The sequence below is a fragment of the Sardina pilchardus genome, chromosome 6 (genome assembly GCF_963854185.1).
Source record: "Sardina pilchardus chromosome 6, fSarPil1.1, whole genome shotgun sequence".
NCBI lineage: Eukaryota > Metazoa > Chordata > Actinopteri > Clupeiformes > Clupeidae > Sardina > Sardina pilchardus.
This window is the reverse complement of record NC_084999.1, coordinates 18,911,257-18,928,192: the sequence shown is the minus strand read 5'-3', so window position 1 is coordinate 18,928,192 and position 16,936 is coordinate 18,911,257. Positions and strand designations below refer to the sequence as shown.

Below are 16,936 nucleotides of genomic sequence, written 5' to 3'. Positions count from 1 at the left end.
GATCAAATCAAGCAGCTGGATCATCTTGTAAACCATTGCATCAAAACCATTCTTTTAGAGTGTTTATGTGAAACCCAGAGCTTTTGACCTTGGACACAATGCAAACCCCCTTAGCTCACTTGTTAGCAGAACAAACAATCTCTTATTTGGAACAAAAATGTGAAATTCTAAACAGTATTCCGCCGATAACCGAACAACAACAACACTGACTCCAACTGAGCTCTGTGTCTGGGAAGACTGTAAGAACTGCAGCCTGGCACAGCACAGGCACCCAGTTTAGCCTTGCTAAAAAGCAAGCACTGCTTATGATAATTAATGACAATTAGCTCATAAGGGGCCTTGGGGGCTTAATGGCGGCTAATTTATGGCGGCGCTAGTGATAAAACGCTAGTGTGCTGATGGGGTGATATCAGTCAGGGGTAGCAGGCTTCTCACTGCGCCGCTCTCTATGCGCCTCAAGGTGGGGATACCAGAAGCTAACGGTGTGCTAGCGCCTGCTAACCCAGGTGTGTGGTATGCGGTATGCGTGTAGTGGGTAGCAGTGGCGATTCTAGAGGGTGGCCCTAGTGGGTCATTGGTTAATTCAAGGGTGGCATCTAGATAAACAGAAACAGGCTCAAGTTGTTAAAATAGCACACATGCATGAGTAAAACCATGCACCAAACACCACACAGGACAAAGACCATACTCTCACACTTTGAGCTTGACAGTCACACAATTTGAACCATTCTCACACCACACACCATACTTTCTCACGCTTATATTTCCCCATTCAGTACACTATGTATATTACAAAGTGGAAGTGAGAAATGTTTTTTTTTTGCCAGTGGTTTACATGTGGCATTTTACAGTAGTTTGGATGGTTTTATGCTCTCATGTGCACCCCACACACAGGGGTTTCTGTCTTATTTTGTCCTCAATTTAAGTGAATCCATTTTCTACTTCAAGTATTAAGGGTTGCAGCCACCTTGTTTCACATGATGTCTCTATAAAATGATGCATACTTTTATAAAATTAGCTCCCTAAAATTATATCTAACATGACCTGTCACAAAAACATTGTCTATGTCCATGCCATGGCAATGACTGACAACCCTAACCCTAACCCTGGCATTTTAAATTGGTGATTTTGAATTTCTTTTTAGCCACAAGCTCCGTGACCCATCACTCAGATCAGTACCACAACCCACTTTTGGGTTCCGACCCACCTAGAAACACTGGCCTAAGCTATGTAAACTTTCCACAATGTCAATATTACATTAGGGCAATAGACTATTTATGATACAACATATACTCAGTGTTGGCTGAGTAGGTAGAATTGATATATAAAAATGTGCCTACATGACGTGATTCCACAGTCGCAATACTGGCTTTTGTGTGTGTGTGATAAGATACTATAAATGCCAAAAGGGCACTGGCAGATGCGATAGGTAAATACTGTATATTATGTTTGCGTGTTAGTGCAAGCAGGCCTATTGTAAGCTCACATGCTAAAAACAATAAGCCATGTAGCCTACAACTGCAAGCATGTTTGCTAGATTGCTTATATTTCTGAACCCTGATATTTCAAACTAGTGCGCTAATGCAAGTGCATCAAGAAAGGTTTCGCCTTTGACTGTTCATGGCGAATCGTAGACTAGGATTTTGGGGTGGCACACCTGGGGAATCTCAAGGGTGGCCTGTGCCACCCGGAGCCTCCCCTCTGGCTACGCCCCTGGCGGGTAGGCTAATGATGACGAGATGGTAGACATTAGAGGGGAGGCGGTGGTCGTGGAGGCTTTGTGTTCAAGTCGTTTCTCTGCCCAGTCATCCACCTCTCCTCCCTGCGCCCCCTTCTCTGACCCCACCTGACCCCGCCCCTGCCTCCCTACGAGCCTCGGGAGAAATACCTGTGCTAGTCTCTGACCTCTTCTCCATTTTTTCCCCCCCCCACCATGTCTCCTGCTTCGTATTGTCCATTGACCATTTTCTGCTAATCTCTCTCTCTCTCTCTCTCTCTCTCTCTCTCTCTCTATCTCTCTATCTATCTATCTATCTCTCTCTCTCTCTCTCTCTCTCTTTGTGTTTTTACAGACATTTTTGTGGCACCTCTTTCCTCAGGATTTCACTTGGCCCAGACATGCAGCCTTTGTGAAGGCCTCTGTAGCAGGCTGCTTTGGTGTGGTGTGGTGTGGTGCTGTGTGTATGTGAGCGCCTCAGTGTTGGATGAATGGGCTACATAGAGCTACCTGTCCCCTCGTGTCAATGGCCCACTGTTCCTGGGCGCACGTGTGTCCAGCCCCGGTCAATGCCCATCTGTCAGCCCCTCCGCTGCGAGAGGGCAGGGAGGCACACAGGGTATGCAGAGCCCTTAGTGCCACTGAGGGAGTATCTCTCTCTGTCTCTCTCTCTCTCTGTCTTTCTCTCTCTCTCTCTCTGTCTGTCTCTTACTCGCTCTCTTCTTAGTTCACTACATGTCTCACTTTCTCTCTCTCTCTTCTCTCCCTGTCTCTCTCTCTTCTCTCTCTCTCTCGACTTACTCGTTCTCTTGTTAGTTCACTCCATCTCTCACTTTCTTTCTCTCTCTTCTCTCTCTGTCCGTCTCTCTCTCTCTCCTCTCTTCTCTCTCTCTCTTACTCGCTCTCTTGTTAGTTCACTCCATCTCTCACTTTCTCTCTCTATCTCTCTGTCCCCTGTCAGGGGTCTTTTTATCTTGATGTGTCTTTCTCTCGACCTCTTTACTAGTCTTTGTGTCTCGCTCTCTCTATCTCTCCCACGTGTCTATCTTCTTATCCTCTCTGGCTATTGGTCTCTCATTTCTCTCTGTCGCCCTCAGCACCTCCTATCTATCTCATTTGTCCTGTTGGGGACAGGAATAATGTCTTCCTCTCCGGCTATCTTCTCTCTCTCTCCCCCTCTATCCCCCGCTTCTCTCTTTCTCAACCCCTCATTTGTATGGCCTTATCTTAGAGTCCGTCCACTCCTGTCTTTCTCGTTGTCTTTATTCGTCTTCCTCCCTCGTTTCTTCTCCTCTCCCTCTCTCTCTCTCTCTCTTCATTCGCTTTGAGGACAGGATTGTTTTGGCTACTCCACCCCACTCCACCCCGCCCTCATAGAGACCTTACAGCGTGTATTTAATGCCATTAGCTCCGCGCCGTCCATCCGTCTTTCTCTCCTGCGCCGGACAATTAGTGTTTTCATTGATTAGTCCTTGCGGTATGGTGATAAATGAATCCGCCTCGCTAAATTTATTAAGGAGCCCGCTGGTGCGGCGTCCCTGAAAAAAAAAAAAAAAAAGGCCCCCGGTAATCCGGTTAGTTTTCTCTCCCCGCTCGGAGCTGGTCAAGCCGTGGGTATATCTATCCTGCCATATTGGCGGTAGCCGCAATATAACATCAGTGTAACATAACAGGCATTTAGGACGATATTATGTGCTAGCCCGGGGCGCTATGCGGCGCGCTGACTGTAGAAGGTCACGCTTCCCTGCCCGTGTGATAGATATGAATTGTTCGTTTTTATATTTCATCAGAAGGGGGTCTGCTGCTGCTGCAGAGCCAGCTGTGCCGTGTGCCGCGCTGCCCCGTCCTGCTGGATTGCTGATCAGCCGAGAGCCGGTCATTCGCAGAATCTCATGAATACCAATTCAAGATAGACAGCCCTCAGGTCGTATAAGATGTTTGTGTGTGTGTGTGTGTGTGTGTGTGTGTGTGTGTGTGTGTGATTGCGTGTGAGAGAGAAGGGGTTTGGATGTGTGTGGGTGTGTAAACTGCTCTGGAGTCAGAGCGTCAGCAGTGGGAAGGGAGGCGCTGTTGGCTTGGTGATGCTCATGTGAACTCATCCATATGGTCCTCTCCTCTGTGCATATCTACTTATTCGTTTTAAACCATAGTTTTCAAAGGAGCAGTATTCACTTTATGCATGCATTTTCACATACACACACTCTCTCTTTCTCTCTCTTATCTTTCTCTATCCCACTCTCTCACACACACACACACACACACATACACACACTCTCTCTTTCTCTCTCTTATCTTTCTCTATCCCACTCACACACACACACACACACACACACACACACACACACACACACACACAAACAGAAACAGAAACACAGCCACAAAGACATAGCCTCGCTGGTCCGTGTAGCACTGGGTTTTCCCTGGGAGTCCTTGCTCCAGGAGTGTGCAGATGGGAGGGCTAGCCTGGCTCTCATTCCTGCAGACCCCGGCCTGACTGGGGAGCAGGCTGGGCCTAATCACCCAAAACGTGTCGTGGCAATTAGGGCAGCAAGTGTGTCAATGTGTCACTGTCAGCCGGGGCATGTGTGTCTCTGTGTGTGTGTGTGTGTGTGTGTGTGTGTGTGTGTGTGTGTGTGTGTGTGTATGTGTGCACGTTTTTTGTGCGTGTGTGATTAAGTGAGCATGTGCTAGAGCAGAAGCGCATACACACACACACACACACACACACACACACACACACACACACACACACACACACACTAACGCAAACACACTTGATTTATTCTCTACATGGAAAGCGTACATTTTAATGAGGTTTTGCCTTTGCATTTCATTGCCAGTTGACCTTTGTTAAACCTGCACACCCGAGCAGGCTCCCCCACAGTGTGCCGCTTGGCGGGACTCTAGCCCTGAGGTGCTTCCCCTCACTCTGAACCAACCCCCCCCCCCATCAGGCTATTAGTCCATCCCACTTATTCCTCTTCTCTGGAGCGTTGCGGGGTGAGCCATGTTCCGTCTGGGGGACGGTGGTGTGTTTGGCCCCTGCAGCGTGGGCCATTTAACTGCCAGCCACGCTCGTCTGTTTTCCTCACAGTCGCAGTTTGTGTGCCCGAGCGGGGGACATGTGCCAGAATCCCTCAAAACACACACACACACACACACACACATAAAGAGAGAGAGAAATGAACAGTAATAGCACCACATTATCACCACGATGGCCATTATCACCGGGCTCATTCTGTTAGCAGCACCTCTGTCAGACAGCCTGCGCTATTTATCACTTATCGCCTCCAACGTGGCCTCCCCTGGTGCTTGGGTGATACTCTACAAGACCCCCACAGCTTGAGGAAATCCAGAGGCAGACATCCCGGTTACAGAAAGTAAGGCTGCGTTTAGACTGCAGATCGGATATGCGGATATACGGATATTGTGGGGCAGCCGTGGTGTACTGGTTAGCGCATCGGGCTTGTAATCGGAGGGTTGCCGGTTGGATCCCTGACCAGTCCACCACGGCTGAAGTGCCCTTGAGCAAGGCACCTAACCCCTCACTGCTCCCCGAGCGCCGCTGGTTGGGCAGGCAGCTCACTGCTCTGGGTTGTGTGATTCACCTCACTGTGTGTTCACTGTGTGCTGTGTGTTCACTAATTCGGTTAAATTGGGTTAAATGCAGAGAACTGAATTTCCCTCACGGGATCAAAAAAGTATATATTCTATTCTATTCTATTCTATTCTGCTCAATTCCGATTTTGTGCTCATATCCGATTTTTTAGATTGCATGTTTACATCTACTTTCGCCAGTGACCCAAATCCGATCATGTGTGTTTACATTTGCCAGACGCTTGAAATGGCCCGCATGCGCATGGGCCAAAAGTTTCTTGGGAAATATTATTTGTAGCCTACGGGCACTGCACCAGTTAACACAGAAAACACATTCACACATTTTAATTCAACACTGGTTAACAATTTCAGTCACACAAGACCTATAATGTATGTCTACGTCGACTAATTAACTAGCTGCATCTGAAAACAAACACTTGCTGTTCCAGAATGGACGCGACAGAATTAAGTCTGCTCTTCGCATTCAAAACCCTGCGACGTCCTCTTGATATTACCAAAATTCTAAAACAGAGAAGGAAGAAACGAGCAATCATATCAGCATGCTTACGCTGCCACCTCAATTGAAAGGCAGATTTGGGTCCGCGAAAGGATGCAGGACTGGTGGGAGCTACTAGTTGCCGCCGCCGGCTAACGTCATTAACAGGCGCAAAATTGTCACAGATTAATGATGTGTGGGACGCATTGGACTGGAATATCCGATGTGTCTGTTTAGACTGTAGACACATGAACAAATATCCGATGCATATCTGATTTAAACCCACATAGGAAAGGGGCCTGTATCCGATCTGAGGAGATCGGAATTCATGTGGGTTTTTTTTACTGTTTACACTGTCGTGGCACAGATCGGATACGTGCCACATGAGAGCAAAAAATCGGATTTGGGTCACTTCAAACTGGCAGTCTAAACGCGGCCTAAAAGTCCTGCCAAGTGTTTGATCCAACCATTTAGTTAACCAGCTAATCCTAATTAGCAGTCAGGTAGATAAGATTAGAGAAGATCACCTGTGTTAAATGCGCAGGTAGAAAGAATACATGGCAGGACTTTTACATTCCGGAACTGGGATGTCAGCCTCTGAGGGAATCCCAGGGAATGTTCCGCATACGTCCCACAGATCATCAGAGACGGACGGAGAATTGACTGGGAACAGTGTGCCAGTGTGCCCGTGTTTGTGGGGAACAGAAATGCTTGCGCGCTCGTGAGAGAAGCTTAATTCGGCAACACAGCGAGCTGTGTGGCTGTTAGATAGGTGCGTGTTTTCAGCTGGGGTTGTTTTTTTTTTTATCCTGAGCGTATAAATCGTTTGATTGTGGGTCTCTTGGTACATGCTGTGCCCTGACTTGAGATAAGTGCTTAACTGAGGAATCCCACAAAAAAAACATGGGCATGAAAAGAATATTTGTGGAAGAATGTTAGCTATGCTTGTGTATGTGATTGCTTGTGTGTGTGTGTGTGTGTGTGTGTGTGTGTGTGAGAGAGAGAGAGAGAGAGAGTGTGCGTGTCTTGAGTCAGACTGCAGAATTAAGACATCAGTGCAAGACGCAGTTGAGATATTCCCTCTGTCGGTCAGAGCGTAATTTAGAACATACCCAGTCATGCAAGTATTACACACCTGTTCCATTCACTCCCGTCACTTTCAATTGATTAACTGATTTATCTGACATGAAACCGGATACCTTGATTGACACAAAAAACTTCCATTGTGGTCAGTGTTAAATGGAAGGTAAATGAAGTCCATTGTGGTCAGTGTTAAATGGAAGGTAAATGAAGTCCGTTGTGGTCAGTGTTAAATGGAAGGTAAATGAAGTCCGTTGTGGTCAGTGTTAAATGGAAGGTAAATGAAGTGAAGCCGTATCCTTGGACACTAGCCCTCCTGCCCATCCCTGATTGCCATTGACATCAGCGGGTCGGTCAGGGTTGGTTGCACGTGCTGTTGACAGACAGTCAGACAGCCAGGCCTCAGCAACCTGATTCCACCAAGCCACTGCAGCAGTAATGATCCAACTGACCCCAGAGAGAATCACATAGAATTTTCTCTTGGTGGTCATAATCAACCTCTTGGGTGGTCTCTCTTGCGCTAATCGTATTAAGATGCATATGTTAAGCTCTCCAGGTTTTCAGAAATAAGCACTTAACTATTTCCTGAATATGTGTTTCTGTGTTTTTTAGTTGTGTCCCTTGCTGTGGAAAGTAGTGAGGCAGGCTGTTAGCCGCTACATCTGACACCTTCAGTGAGACTAGTTGAGTCAGTAAGTTCAGGCAGTAAGTGTGACAGGTTCTCCCTCTAAAAAGTCATTGCGAGTTGAAAAAGTGTGACACACTTCACAGTTCAACCCCCTCCAGCCTTCACCCCCCTAGCCCTCCTCCCCAACACACACACACACACACACACACACTTTGGCTGCGCCGTGTTGGCTGAGGCAGCATGCAGCCAGGAGGCAGAAGAGTGTGTGCGCTGGAGGAGTGTTCTATGCTCTTTCTCTCCTCCATTTCCATTTCAATCCCTCGTTCACAGCTGGAGCTGGGGCGCTTTGCATGCAGATGAAGTGCGGCGGGCGGGCGGGTGGGGTGGGTGGAGAGAGGGGGGGTGGGTGGAGAGAGGGGGGGTACAAACAGACTAGAGGAGGCTCGGCATAGAGGAAGAGGAGGAAAGAAAGGATGAAAAGGATGAGTGCAGGGGGTGGAAGGTGGGCAGAAAGAAAGGCACGGTAAGAAAAAGAGTGGAGGGGTGAGATGCCCCCTCTTCAGGCTACACAGTCAGAAAACACTCCGAATAAATTGCAGTAGTTTTCCCCCTCTCAGACAGATTAGTTTGTCTATGTGTATTCGTTTTTTTCATCTCTCTCTGTCTGTCTATCTCTGTTTCTCTTTGACATCCTCTCTCTTTCATCCCTTTTCCCGGAACAGCGCATTGTGGCTCGTGATCTGGGAAGAGAATTGGCTCTTTTGGAGAAGCGGTGCGGCATCTAGTCATCGGGGGGGTTTGCTGACGACGCCAAGAAGAAACACGCTGAGGTCATCAACACGAGCGCTCCCCGTACAGGAAACGCTGACGCGGCGCCATGATGTAATAAGAACGCTGGCCACTGCTGATGATGACATTAGCCCGAGCCTCTGTTTGGGAATCGTAAGTGGACGCGTGAGCGTGAGTCACTGACTCCTTCTTGCTCCGCTCTGAATGGGGTCGTTTGTGAGTCTGTGTCGAGGGCACACAGGGAGACACACAGGGACTTAAGTTGTCCACGGGACTTGGGTGTAGATGATCAAAAGACACACACACACACACAGACACATACACACACACACACACACACACACACACACACACACACACACACACACACACACACACACACACACGCACACAAATAACACACACACACTTTCTCTCTCTCTCTCTCTCTCTCTCGCACACACACACACACACACACACACACACACACACACACACACACACACACACAAGCACAAGCACACGCACACGCACACACACACGCATTCCATGGGCCAGACTAGCCCTGAGCGGCAGCAGCATGCTAACAAAGAGCAACTAACATCAATGCAGCTCCGCTCATATTGCACCCAAAGCTCTCAGCGAGACATGCCCATCTGCCATGCATCGATTATTATAAGGCCCCATTGATTTGCTCTCATATCCCTGAGCTGATTTAAAGCTCTTTAGCCCCTTTTACAGTTGAGAGGCATCCGCGCTCGGCTCGTTTTTATGGGACCATTTGAAAGGCCCTCTGTGTGCTAAAGAGTAAAGACTGCGGAAGACGTTTGATGCGCGTCTTTAATTCATTACGGCGCATGAATCAGCTGATTGGCTGATTAAAAGCTGGAACCACGTGGAGCAGACAGACGCCAGCGTCTCCTCCGCGCGGCCTGATTAACGAGCACGACACCACCCGGGCTTGAATCGTTCTCCCTCTTCCTCTTCCTCTCTCTCTCTCTCTCTCTATCTCTCTGCTTTTCTCTCTCTCTCTTTCTCCCTCCCTCCCTCTCTCTTTTTTTTTCGTCTGGCTTGTGCCGTTTCCTGCCCTTGGCAGCGCGTGTCTGTGCTAAATCATGTCTAGGAGAGAGAGGCCTCGGTTACCCTCGCGCCGTGCCATCCCAGGATCAGCGGCTGGAGAGGGGAGAGAGCAGCACCCACGCGGCTACTGTACCCAGCAGAAACGGCTGGCCCACACACACACACACACACACACACACACCAAATACACACGCACACACACATGCACACGCACGCACGCACACACACACATACAAGTGTTCATAGTACACACTTACTCACACACACATTTGCACACTCACACAGACACACACACACACACATATACTCTCTCTCACACACACACACACACATACACACAATCAGTTGATGCCAGCATTGTGCCAGTGTGGGCATGTGTCATGCCCTCTCATCTCACAATGCAGAGTCACTGTAGCCATAATACGATGATTACACCTATTATGAGTAATAGTAGAAAGAGAGAGAGAGGGAGAGAGAGGGCAAGAGCGAGAGCAGGATACAGTAAATTGGGAAGATAAGTGCAAGCCAACTGGGCAAACTGAGGACAGAAGGGAAAAGGTGAAGTTTAAAGAAGCCCAAAAGAAAGAGGTGATCAGAATGAAGGGCATAAATAACTCAGGGGTAAGGAAGAGGAGGAGGGAGGGGGGGTCTGGGGATAGAGAGAATGAGTTGGTGGAGGGGGGGGGGGGGCAGGGTTAAAAAGTGACAAGCAGAAGAAGGCTGGGGATTAGGCCCTGTGGTCAGGAGATCAATACGGAGCAGAGGACGGGGGGAGGGGAGGGGAGGGGAGGGGGGCCGCGTCTGACTGCACACCTCAAGGGACGGGGCGCCTCTCAGGGGAGGCCACTTCAATGGAGATGTGGAGGACAAGAGAACTCGCTCCACACACAGATGGGGCCACCAGTACACACACCCACACACACACACACACACATACTGTACACACACACACACACACACACACACACACACACACACACACACAGCAGCAGCAGCATATAGTCAGATACACAGGTAGACAAACAGGCGACGACGGCCGCACAGCAGAGCAAAGCACGGAATGTCCACAGACAAATTCTTATCTCCCGCACCGCACCGCCAATTTCTTCAGTTTACTCCAAACCATGTGAGCAACTGCAGATAACACAACATGCGGCTGTGCACATGACAGGTGGAGTTTACAACAAAAAAAAGAATGAAATATATCAACAGTAAAAAAAGATTCCCCTGGCGCAGTTTTAGGAGAATGCATTCGAATTCCCTTTGAATGGATTTTTAATGAGCCTCACTTGTTCAGTTTTGGTTAAGTTGCTTGAAGGTGTTTTTGTGGCCGTCAGACATAGTTTTTCTCCCTTTCTTTGAGCTCAGGCACCAGCCACATGATGGCCCACTGTGCAGAATGGTTAATTCATTAGCCTTTTAAGAGACTGTAGCAGCAGCAGCAGCAGGCAAGACTGCTCAATCATCGGCCATAATTCATTTTTTTGGACTGGAACATTATCAGTCCTGATGTGATTTATGCCTTTCTCTGCCTTAGGAAAGCAGAAAGAACAGAACAGAAGTCTTTATGCCTTGTTATTTTCTTTTTTTGTCTCATTCTATTGTATTATTTTTTTCTTTCACAAAAATAGTTCTCATTCTTTGTTGCTCTTTATCTTGTTTTGGTCGGTCTTGCCACATTTCTCTTTAGCGGAGATGTTTTTTTCCCCCATTAATTATCCTTCAGCAGAAGAAGGGATGCATATTTGCATGTTTTGAAGTCAGAGCTGGTTGGCTGCCTGCCTGGATTTCAGCCAAAATGTCAAACCATGTTGCCTGGAGTGGAGTGCACAAGTAATGCCTTGGATATCACGCTGCACTGTGTCCAATCGTATGCTTCTGATCCTCTTCAAAGAGAGAACAAAAAAATAGTTCACCTTCCTCGGAGAATTTCACCAGCCTGCTGCTGTAATATGCAATTTGTAGAATGTCAGAGAGTTCCTTGTAATTCATTTGTCCGTGCATTTTTGTGTGAACCGCTCACAAACCGTTCTCAGCCCACTCAGCCCTTAGTCCCTAATGACCATGTGAAACCCCACTCGGTCGTCAGCGTGAACTATGACCTGATGGTTGAGTCAGGACTCAAAGTCGACTCGTAGCTCTGCTGGACAGCTCATTTCTCTGGTCCATCTCCGCGGGCTGGTGGACAGCTGTGGGCAGGGGCCCAATCATAGGGCCTTTTGTGTGACTCCATCTTCGGCTGGCACGAGCGCAGGCGGCGGCGGGGAAATGTCAGAGTGCCCGCCCACGTGGCCTGCCGGCGCCGCGGACTCTTTTATGCAAAGCGTTTTGGTTCCACATTAACCCTTCCCACAATGCTCCTCCTCTTCATTTCCCCACACTGGCTAAGAATGTATGTAGCGTGTGTTTCTACGAAAAAGTTTCAGGTTCATGGACAAATACTTAATCATGACATTTATTATTACCAGTGATGAAACTCTGTAGTTCTCCGAGCTAAAACAACTCCACTAAGGCTATGTAGTATGTAAAATATAGTATAATAAAACTAGCTGAAAATATCGGAATAGAAAGCACTTTTTATTGTCCATTCCCACGGAAATGTGTTTTGCATCTGAATAGATCACAGGGCCTCAGTGCCCACCTCATCCTGTTCCAGTGGCCATGTCTTAAATATGTGATGTACAATTTAAATGTGTTGATTGTTTTTTCTTTTTTCAGAGCGTTAACATAAATTACACATGATTATTTTTAAACACCACCATTTTTTCTCCCATTTGCTTACTCTCTCTCAATGCTCTGAATCATTGAACAATATGCTACCACCCCCATCCATCAACCCCCTGGCCTTTGCCTGAATATGTGAAAAGCAATTGAAAAGGTGGTAATTGATATATTTTATGAGGTACATATTTGATGCAAAAGGGGGAAAGAAACACAAAAATTGAGTAATTTTGGCTCTCTTTGTCTGGGTGGGGTCTAGAGTAATTTTCCATTAGCCTGTGCCGGGACCATGCATAGAGGTGGGTGTGAGAGAGTGGCAGGGTGGGGGGGGGGGGGGGGGGGGATGAAATAATAATTACAGAAATGCCTCTTATGTTGCCTCTGATGGAGGTGGATGATGTGAAATTGGCTGAAAATGAGTCTCTTTTCAAAGGAAAATGTGTGACTGACTGAAAATCTGACAGAAAACATGAAATGCAACAGCACCATCACAATGGAGAAGCTACAGTACATTTGCTTTTAGTCTTTCTGTTTCTCTCTTTCTCTCTCTCTCTCGCTCGCTCTCTCTCTGTCTTTCTTTCTCTCCCTATATCTCTGTCACACACACACACACACACACACACACACACACACACTTACACTCACACTCCAGACCCTCGGTCCCTTCTCCCTCTTCTCATGCATATCTCTCCCTGGGGCTGCATGTTCAGATCACACGGAAGCAGACTACACAGATACCTCTCATCTCGCCTCTTTTCTCTTCACTCCGTCTTCATTTGAACTGCCTCTTCTTTCAAAGAACAGCCTGTCGTGTAGCACTCGCTTACAAGATGACAGCTGAGGACCCAAATGCTTTATTACTGTCAGTGACCCACTTGAAGCTATAGGAAGTATTGTTACTTGACTTATAGGAGATACAAAGGCAGGTCCACAGTAGGCTACAGTTATCATAATATAATAATAATATACTCTGGATTGAAGTGGTGTCATGCAAAATGTACAAGGCAAGACGATGAATTAAAGATCACTAGAAGAAAACAAAGTCTAGCAACATAACCCTCTCTCTTGACAGTTTCATCTATACTTATTTCATTATTGCGAGCTGCAATGCATGCTATTTGTATTTCCTCTAAACCGTTATTGATTTTGATTTGTCTAGCTGGTCAGCTCGATTAGAGAGTATTTAATATTGATCATTCAGTCTCTCTCTGGTCTTATCTGTTTATCGGGCCCCTGCAGCAGTTGGCGGTTAGCGCTGAAAGTGATCCAATCAGAACATTATGACATTATTCATCATTTAGCCGAAGCTGCTATCCAGAGAGACTTTACAGTGAACTAACTGGAGGGACAGCGAGTCCCCTTGAAGCAGTTTGAGGTTAAATGCAATGGTGTAGTCTAGTGTGCAGTGGATATACTATGATCACCCCCCTAACACCCCCCCCCCCGCCACACACACACACATGCTCACTCACACTCTGCCTCTCTACAGATACATCGGCGTATCCAGCAATACCAAACTACCACCGCTGTGACCACTGCACACCACATGTAGACTTGCAAATCCTGAAGCAAATCCAAACAGTAGGTAGCCTGGGTGTTCACATGCTGCTTTGCCCACGATTTCATTCACACTGCAAAGGCAGCCTGAAAACTACCGCCCTAATTTTTGCCTGAGATAAGGGACCAATCACAGAACAGGGGGGAAAGCAAGACGATGGTGAGCTATGCACAGACACATTTGATAGACATCCATGGCGCCCAATGAACGGATCTGGGCATTTTTTCAAATACGAGAAAATTATCTCAATTATTATGTCTCATTGAGATGTGGTCGCGTCAGCCAGGCTAAACAGTAGGTACAATTTAGACACAATTCGTATTCATCTTGAGAAGGTGAGAAATACGAAGAGGTTGATATATACTGCGCCAGGCCCAGGATTGCGGAGGCTACATCATGATTTTTTATAAGTGCACACACTAAATGGAGAGCTAGGATTGATTTGCATTACAAGTGCAGACTGCACTCAGGCGTCTTTTTATTTATCAGCACAATACTAAAGTAGGCTATGCTTTCACTATAAATTGTTCATCACCCCTCAATCGTACGTGCAAGATTGATGTTTTCCATGCATGCCAAAGCTTTTCTCTTGAAACTCCTTATAGTGTTATGTTATTACTGAGAGTTTCATTTGAATAATATTTTGGAAACACGTAGCCTGGCTAGACTGAACATTAGTCTGGGGAGTCTGCTCTGTGGTTTCTAGTGCACCAGAGGCGTAATCAACGGGCATAGTTCAAATGACTCTGTACGCATTTGGATAGTCCTTCAACCAATCAGACCAGTGATCTGGGTGCTCCAGGTGAATAAGCCAGTTTGTGATTGGTCCCTGCAGATTTGCAACGGCGGCAGGATAGAAAAATGTGGAGGTTTCCAGTCAGAGCTGCAGGGTGAAATCAGATCGCCAGCAGAGCGGGCTGGGTTTACCCAGTCTAGGAAACATGTCCACACCTCGCTGCTCAGGGTGATAAGGAGGGTGGGGCACATCTTTGAAGGATATTTTTCCCCCCTAAGCGGTGCTCAGATAACTATTTCATCAAGTTCGCAAAAAAAATATCACACATCGACATTTTGTCACAAAAATATAGTATCCTTGCATATTTTAAGTGGGCATTTAAAGTATGCTAATATCACATAGACTACACCACTGGTTCAGTGCTTTGAGGGCCACAGATTGAAGAGGCCTTCAGGTGTTCTGTGTGGAAGTGTACAGTGGCTCTCTAACCACCACCCAGCACACACACACACACACACACACAGGGCATCAGGTGACGTCATCATGATGGGAAGACTCGATTACTTCATGTTTACCATATACGTCGCTGTGTGGGGCTGATGTTTCAGATCTATCCAATCCGATCGATGCAAGGGCTGTGCCCTGGTGCAGTCATACTCCGGGAATAGCGGGGAGCTCCACATGGGGAACGGCTCACCCAGCTGTGCATCACGCTCTGGCCATAATGCCTCTTCCTCACAAGGAGCACAGAGGGCTGCTTCAGAGAGCCCTGTCCTCCCCTCCCCTCTGATCCCTGCTGACTGATTCTCTCTCTCTCTCTCTCTCTCTCTCTCTCTCTCTCTGTGTAGGCTATGTGTGTAAGCACGCCTCTCTCTCTCTTTCTCCCTCCCTCTCTCTCTACATGTTGCTCCTTAAAAAAAAAAGAAGAAAAAAAGTCCCTCGCTGGCCCAACGTCTGTCTGACCATAGGAAGAAAAAAAAAAAAAGCTCTGACAGCTGTTTTGCTCCAGCTATCTCAGGAATGGGTCTTTTGAGAGAGCAACTGGTCCCAGGGACACCATTACTGACTGACAGCCCATACGGACAGCACTGCTGCAGTACTGTGAACCAGCCAAAGGGGGCAGGGGCAGGCTGCACTGAGCTGTCACAAGGCATGGTGGCGAGGGAACTCCTCTGTCCTCCTTGCTCTGAAGATTTGTATAAGCAAATGTGACTTACCACTTACCCCACAAGGGGTAAAGCCTGTGGATTTGGTAGCTGAATTGGCAGTCCATATCAGCCCTTGGTATTTACACAGAGTTATGTGATAATGGCATCAATAACGTTTTGTTTCATTCATTATTTTTCTGATAACAAATGCACATAATAACAGTAGCATAAATTAGTAACATAGATGAGTAGACTATAGTTAGCGTTATACAAGTGTAACCCTCAGGCATCAGGCAATTATTTTATTTTAGTCACAAAAAAATAGCTTACATAAATAGAAACAAATATTGTCTGTGTACCTACTTATTGTAGCCTATTTTACGCACGCTATAACACCAGTATAGTTTGACTAACTAGCACTAAGTGGATGAATACAAATCAGTAATAGGCTATAATATTTTGCTTGGTTAACAACGGAAGTTTTGGTATTTTCCAATATTTTTAAGTCCTCCAGCAAGTCCAGGACATATGAGATTAGTCAAGCAACGCTTCCCAAGCAACTAGAGGGAGAGAGGGGAGGGGGCGGGGGTGTGGGGGGTCACCTTTTGTGCAAATATATCAACCAAGACACTGCCACCCGCATCAGATTTCTCGCTGAGAGACTGGGAGAGAGAGAGAGAGAGAGAGAGAGAGAGAGAGAGAGAGAGAGGGTAAATGTTTCAGTGAGAGAGGCAGAAAGAAGAGACAGAGGGTGAGGAAGACTCCGCCGGGCTTTGTGCAACTGAAACGTCGTGTTCACTTGAACTGAAGAAAGACCTGTAAACAACGTTGCTGGAAAAGCGTGAGAAATCTCCCAAGTTAGACGAACTATGGACGGGACGTTTATGTCGGGACGCATGTCTTTGCGGTGCACCTTGCTGCTTCTGGGACTGCAAGGTAAGTTGCTTTTTTACCTTCCGAACCCGCTTTTCAAAGAAAGTTCTGACTGTTCATTCGCTCTGTGTTGCCCACTTCAGCCATCTCTGACGGGCATGGGGATTATGTTTGTGACTTCGTGCTTTCTTTTCGGACATGTTTTTTTGAGGTTACACGGAAACAAAATGAATGACTTGTATAGTTTTTTTTCTATAATTAGGTTTTGACATTATGACTTTTTGAGCGCATGTTCGGTTGCATTTTGAAGTGTAGCTGCCATTACCCTGTCGGTGTAGTTATTAAGCTGCTGTAGATAAAAATAACAGGTGTCAAGTAGGCTACCCTACGCTACAGCCGTAGATATTATGCTTGCTCGGGCGTTCATGTAGTCTAACGAAGACTAGCCTACAATCACAAAAATGATACAGTCCAAAAATTGGTCCGCTGTGCCGCGGAACCTCTGCGGCGCATTGTTCTCCGAAAGCCAAGGGT

At 47.0% G+C, this 16,936-nt stretch overlaps 1 protein-coding gene across 1 annotated transcript in view; it reads left to right on the top strand.

The window, feature by feature from the left end:
* The first annotated feature begins 16,174 nt into the window (after window positions 1-16,174).
* Window positions 16,175-16,936, top strand: part of bcam (basal cell adhesion molecule (Lutheran blood group)) — a 52,236-nt gene continuing 51,474 nt past the window's right edge. Inside the window, exon 1 of the mRNA XM_062538866.1 lies at window positions 16,175-16,465. Within this exon, the coding sequence (XP_062394850.1) occupies window positions 16,399-16,465 (67 nt within the window). The 5' untranslated portion in view covers window positions 16,175-16,398. The remainder of the gene's footprint in view (window positions 16,466-16,936) is intronic.